Here is a 7,322-nt window from a genome sequence, read left to right on the forward strand (position 1 = left end):
ATTCTAATTTGCAATGTTTTCCGTTAAAACCGTTTTATAAATTTTCATTTTTCACCTATTTCCCATTTACATGTTTATCATAGTCTTAGACAATTCACTGCCATGTTAAACTATCGTTTGGCTTGGCCATAAATTCAGTTTCTCATCCAAACTTATGCGATTTCACTAATCTTCTTATTCTATAACTATTCCTCATGATCCACTTGTTAATCCATTGGATCTTTTTTTTTTTTTTTTTTTTTTTGGATTTGGATCTTGGATTGGAATTTTCAGGTCTAAAGTAGACGAATCAGCAACTAATTCTACGTAAACTGGGAATTTGCTGTATTTATTAGAATAAAATTTCCGAGAGCAATATAGTACAGAGTCCAGAAAATTTTACTGTCCATGCAGATTATTATCAATAATGTTTAAGTGATAAAACAAACTCAATTTCAAGGAATAAACAGGTGAAATGCATGTCGATTCAAATCAAAGTTTAATATATTTTCCAGTAAAATATAGTACATTGTAAGATATCGATAAATGTCAATTGATATGTCATTGGTGTTTCACTCCTATCATGTGGCATATTGCTCATTTATTATTAATTTTTTGATCACTGATATGAAAAAAAACAACCTTTGCAAAAAAAAGGAAAGTTTATTCGAACATATAAACCTTCAAAGTAATGGATTTATCTAGCTGAGCACAGCACTATATCTCAAACAAAATTAAGTATCTAATTTTGCGCAACTTCAACACGAATAACAATTTGAGCAATTGTTTAAAAAGCTTGAAATAGACTAAAACGTCCAATTACTAAATTGCTTGGTAAATTATAAGTAAAATTCAATTGTAGTCTCATTCTAGAAAATAAGGATCATTCTAAATACATTTAAACTTAGTGTCATCTGTATCAGTTTCTTCTTTTTTGTGGATTAAATTTCATTGGTATCATTTAAATTCCACTTATTAAATCAATATTTGCAATTTCAAAAAATTATCTTGAAATGAATTGCATTTCTTTATCTGTCTCTATTTCTTGGAGATTACCAGTCACCAGTATGATTTAGTTAAGAAATATTTGTCATTCTTGGTGTTCATTAAAAAATCATAAATCAAAATTGGTAAGAAATCATGATATTACATTTGCCATATCTTTAATATAAGTTTTATTATGAAGAGAGCGTCACAAATATTTGGTCGTTTTAATAACATAATTATTGTACACTAAATTATTATCAACAAATTAATATTTATCATCAAGTAATTTTGCTTTTTTTCTTATGTTCTAATAAATATCAAAATAAGAATTTAAAGTTAATATCAAGATTTTGGAGTGGTACTTCAATGCTTTTCTCTGATTTGTTATATTTATTTTACACTCATTTCTCACCATCATTCGATATAGATGAAAAGATTAATATATATATGTATATAATATTAAGTGTTACTCTTTGTTTAACTTGTTTTATTTACATTAGTTAACGTTACGTTCTTTAGGTTAAGTATATACATTGCATAAAATGAAAATGTTTCTTTTTGCATCATGTTCACCCTAAGTTAACCTTAATCACAATATAATATTAGTATTTCAATTTTTGGTAAATGTAATGTGCTTGGCAAAAATCATAAATTAATCCGAAATTTCAGCTTTATTCAAAAAGTATCGATTTGAAGCATAACTGATTAATCTGATGTAATTAGGTGTAGTATGTAAAATTTTATTTGAATCATTTTAAATGTTATGTGAAAACCATTACTTTTACTTGTTCATCTTCAGCCAAAAAATTCATTTCATTAATATACTATTAGGTCGTATGTTACTTTAATGAATTATTTGCTAGCATTAATGACTTTCGAAATTATTTATAATTTCCTATTTCCAACAAAAATGATTGAAATTGACAATAAATCGTTGTGTTTTCTCTCAAATCCACTTAAATTCATTAATAATGCATAATATTAAGCACTCAATTTGTTTTGAATTCTATTAGTATTAAATGAATTTGACTCCCAATTCTTTTTAAGAGAAGAAAGAAATCTTGGATGAAATTAAAATTGCGCATCATATCAGTATAATTTGGAAATTTAATAAGCCGAAGATTACCACATCATATTTTTAACAAAGCCTTTTTCGAAATAATAACATTTTACTCTTAAAATATTAACATTTCCACTTTTCCGTAAATCAATTTTTTTTTTCCAAAACAAAAAATTATTTAAAATTTGAAAAATACAAATTACAATGTTTATTCATCGATAACATCAAGATTAGAAAAACCTCTGTAATTTGATAATATAAAACTAAATTTTAGAAAGAAAGATGAAACAATTTATAAGGACAAATATGGTTACTTATCAATGAAAGATTTTGGTGAACAACGACCACTGAAACGATTACGTCCATGTTTCTACAGCCCTATACAATGTTTGATGAAAAAACGAACTGCACGTATTGAAAACTTCATGGATAATTATAGATGATATATGAGGTCATATACGAAATATTACTCAACAAGTATTCATTCAGTTCATCAAATGTGCACCAAATAATTTGTGTAAACTAAATTTATTTATCTGAATGTGTAAATTTACTTAGTTTCATCATTTTTCCACATTTTACTATGTGAAATTATCACATAAAATTTCCTAAAGAATTCATTTCGAATCTTAGAATTTATATGACAAAATACTCTATTAATGAACCATGTGAAAATTTTGAAGACATCCAAATGCAACAAAGCTTGATATTTAAAAAAATATTCCAAGCACTGGATTATGTTATCACCCTAACACTTACAGATAAGTCGAGTAAAAATACGTTCGATAAATGTCGTACATTGTTATTGTCTGGAAGAACGGGCTTATAAAAAAGCATTCCTACGTTATCAATAAACTTATAACAGTAGACTTAGTCTATATTCATTGATTGGATTTTTTGTACAATTCTGAGTTTTATTTTCTATAATAAACAAACGAAATGTTTGTGAAACTGGCAAATAAACATTTCGGATAAAGACGAGGATAATAAAGGATAACCATTTTACTAAGCTGAAAAACAAACTTCGAAAAATAGCATACATCTCTGTTCACTGAAATCGAAAAATGAAGAAAAGCAATCCTAAAACAACTAATGGCTTACAACAGTATCAAATTCGTTCAGACACTATCAAATTTGTACTTACAACAGTGTTCAGACACTATCAAATTCGTACAAATTCCAATCTCAAATATATCATCTAACAAATTTTGCATTCTCAGAAAAACTTCTCCACAAGTTTAATCTCGAAAAAAGAAAAAAAAAAAAGCCATAACTTAACCATGTATTCTAAAAAAACTGCATATTGGAATATCTTGGATTTAGGAAACGAAACAATCAGTTAAAACATCCTCCACTTTAGAACACCATCGCCAGGATCTCTATTCAACTTGTGAAGCTTGAATATCTCAAAGGACTTTAATTGCACATCGGTATTATCGGTACAATTCCTTGGAAGGACTTGACGATACCAGCTGTTACATCATCCCGTTTAATTTCACCCGCTGATTGTATGCTGTCGATAATGCACCGACTATTAGAAGTGACTAACAATGTTTAAGAAAAAAAGAAAAAAAAAAAAAAAAAAAAAACGAACGAAACAATGGCAAATGATTTTTTCAGCACAAAAAATTAAGAGATAAAACAGGTATGAAGTGATCTATACCCTTCTTAGGTAAACTGTAAACAACTGCCAACATAGATGCGCTAGAAGAAATGACAAAAACATATCCAAAGACATACACAAAAGACATGTTTAAGGTATCAAAATGGTGAATTTTATAAATAAAAACATGAGCGTACATTAAAAAAAAAGATGATGCCAACAAAACTGCAATTTCTTTCTAAAAAAATAAAGTTTACACGAATCTGAATCAAATAAATCATGCCACGTTACAATCAAGCTGAATAATACCTACACGTATTCAACAAATATCATCAACAGCCCAACAACAATATAACTTAAAAACATTAGAATGAAATAACTAACAAATACATAGGAAAAATCTAGACGCAAAAAATAGTAAAATAAAACAAGTTCAAAAAACTGCCCCTAGAAAACATAAACTATTCCCGTGGATTTCATTGGTATTTTTTCCTTTCTGCAAGTATAAAATTCGCAGCATGGAATAAATATGCTATGGAATAACGCAAATAAGAAACAGTCAATTTTTTTTTTCGTTTTCACCACAATTTTATTTCACTACCCTCCTCTTTAAATGATTCCTGACCTTCCCAGCGACATCGTTTTCTTCATTTTTATCTTCTGATGGTTCTTCCATGATTCCATCCTTTTGAATTTTGTTACGGATTCCACCGGCGAGTACCGCATGATATCTATTCCCCTGAAATCATATAGTTTTATTGATTAGCTATAGATGATGGAAAAATCAATGGTTTGATCAAACTGATGCAACTTTTAGATGAAATTTCAATATAGTGTAATAGAAAATAAACTTTCCAATATTTTTTATAAGTTAAATCAATATACCGTTAGGTAAAGTGAGGCTGCCAATTGCAAGTACATCAGTTTTTACCAAGCAAGAATTTGTACCGTTAATGAGAATACTGAGATGAATAACCCTCTATCTTCAACTTTGATATTTAATATATATTCAGTGAACAGTAGTGGATTTTTTAAAATAACGGTTTTAAATGAGGAATCTCCAAAAAGAAAAAAAAAAGTACTTTTTTCAAATAAGTGCAGTAGAAGAAATTGCAGAAGAGCAGAAAATACGAAAAGTAAATGGTAAATGAGAAATACAGATTGCTCCAGGTTTGCTGACAAGCACGTCCAGAAAGCTTTATTCGCAAAATGTTTATTCCTGGAACGAACATAAGAAATATTGTTTCAGAACCACAATTCAACTTAACTGAGATAACTGCTCCAGATGATATCATTCTTAATGAGGTATACAAGATAGATAAAAGATAAGTAAATAGAAATGATTCAGAAAATGTAGTAGAATCTTTGTTAACAATTCAATATCCTCAAATGTCACAACAGTCCAATTTTTCCTCACTTAAGATTGTAAATTTAATGACCAGCAAATAAGGAATGATTTCTGGAATGATTATTGCTGTCAAAAAATCAAGTCCTCAAAATTAACCGATAAAAACTCCTCCAACCATCTGTAAGATCTGCAAAATTGTAACCATCATCGCTGCCATTTTTGGAAGCCGTTTACGCATTGCCCGAAGCGCATAGTAGGTGTACATAAATGCATGCACAGTGTAATTCATCCATATAAACCATCGTCCTGAAGCCGTATGATCCTGGAATAAAAACAAATCATTCCAAGAAAATATTTTTGTTGGTCGAGCATGAGAATAAATTTATTCATGTATTTAACAGTCTTTGAAAAAAAGGTCCATTAAATTTCGTAACAATTTGCAACGGTTTTCATTGTCTTAGAAAATAAAATTTTGTAAATTGTGCATGTGAGTGAAATGGTACTTCCTTTTCATCATCAAAGATATTAGTAGCTATCTGACAAAGTGCCAAAAGATATACTAAATTTAATTTTATATTTCAAAACACAGCGTTATACATTCCCAAGCACTGAGACGAAATGTTGTTTTTTATAATAAATGTAATGAAGATAAGTGATGTATTTAAATAACAAATGATAAAAGGGAGGTAATCACTAAGAGAAAGTAAAACTCATAAAAGTTGAATAGAAAAATAATTGACAAAGAGACCTACTTTGTAAGCATGCCACGTGTAAACAAGCACGGTAACGTGATGGTACCAGTGAAGAAAAAGTAGCGGACGTTTGCGCAGCACAATAAATACTGTGTCACCAAATTCAGCAACCTAAAATGATGGAAATCTTCATCATCCCCAACAGAAATAAACCATTCAAGCATACAAGAAACAAATTCCATTGTACATTATTTACACTATGATCATGTTCCATCAACCGTAACATGAATTGTTTACTAAATTTACTTCCATAGCTGTAAGTAAAAGACAATTCCCGTGAGCTGTTCGTGCAGAAAAAGAATTTTTGACCATAATTAATGGGTATAACAACAACACAGTTTATGATTACCAATGAGACGGAAAACAGAAAGTTCTTTTTTTAATTTTTTGCTTACTAAAACTGTTTTGTCATCAAACCTATTCGTCTAACTATATAGTCCCAAAACTTATAAAACTCATACCTTGGACAAAGCAAACATTTCGGTCCAAAATCCTGTAACACCTTGCGCAAATGAAGCTGTGCATATCGAATATTCGAAAGAATTCTCTCGAACACTCCACAATAATTCTGGTGTCATTCGACACACGCCTAAGAGGGAAAATAATGCTAAACCGAAATTCCATGCTATCAGTAGATTATCTAGGCAAAACGGTTTGCGTGATTCCATCAGCTGTAACAGACCACAATTAATAATTAACCAATCAACGCTGTGAACATTCCCTGATTAACAAGAAATAGGAAGTTAATTTACAAGGCAATATACAGCTTGAAAATACAGGAGAATCCACATTCATTGCAAGTTTAGTTCTAGATCTCTTCAAGCTAAGCAAGCATTCTGGATCCAGTTATTCAGTTGTTTAGTGTGAGCGTATTTCGAATCCGACTGAGCGATGATAAAGAAAAAGTCATAAAGCTTACTACCACGACTAAATTTTGGAAGAATAAAAGAAAAGAGAGCCTGAAATCTTATCAATTTTGGAATTACATTTCAAACCTTGAAAAATATAAAAAATGTACCTTTTGTCCAATATAAATAGAAATGACATATGCAATGGAGGATGTTATGCTATGGAACCAGTTTTCTTGCATCCATTTGGTTGATTCCATCATATTGAATTTCGCTTCAAATGGCATAGTATAAAGGTAATTTTCCAACCCATAATAAGGCCAATATTCCCATCGAGCCATTTAGAGAAAATATGGAAATGAAATCTGAATTTCACCTAAATCTTTCTCCTATATTATTTCGCTTCAGTTAAAAACAGACAAACGATTAATCAGCTTAATAATTATATATATATATATATATATATATATATATATATATATATATATATATATATATATATATATATATATATATATATATATATATGTATCATCAGCAAACATTTACTATTGTTGTATTTCCTATTTCTTCATAACAGTTCAGAAAAAAGAAAAGAACGAAATAACGTGAAAATGTGGCAAATGACTTTTACATATAAATATATACCTATGTTTGTAATATTCAAAGGAAAAAAAAAAACTATACTGATTCATATGGCAATAACGGCGGTTGAAGCAAGCAGGAAAAAAAAAAAATGAATACA

General features: G+C 29.1%; 1 protein-coding gene across 1 annotated transcript; it reads right to left on the reverse strand.

The window, feature by feature from the left end:
* Positions 1-4,218: 4,218 nt before the first annotated feature.
* On the reverse strand, positions 4,219-6,918 carry Bma-elo-3 (Fatty acid elongation protein 3, putative; the record flags this gene model as incomplete). Its single annotated transcript, XM_043074498.1, has 6 exons — positions 4,219-4,368; positions 4,712-4,848; positions 5,134-5,299; positions 5,730-5,840; positions 6,191-6,400; positions 6,748-6,918. 6 exons carry the CDS (start codon positions 6,916-6,918, stop codon positions 4,219-4,221), a joined length of 945 nt encoding a protein of 314 aa, XP_042930432.1.
* Positions 6,919-7,322: the final 404 nt, after the last annotated feature.

This window comes from Brugia malayi (assembly GCF_000002995.4).
Source record: "Brugia malayi strain FR3 genome assembly, contig: Bm_v4_ChrX_scaffold_001, whole genome shotgun sequence".
NCBI classification, from domain to species: Eukaryota; Metazoa; Nematoda; class Chromadorea; order Rhabditida; family Onchocercidae; genus Brugia; species Brugia malayi.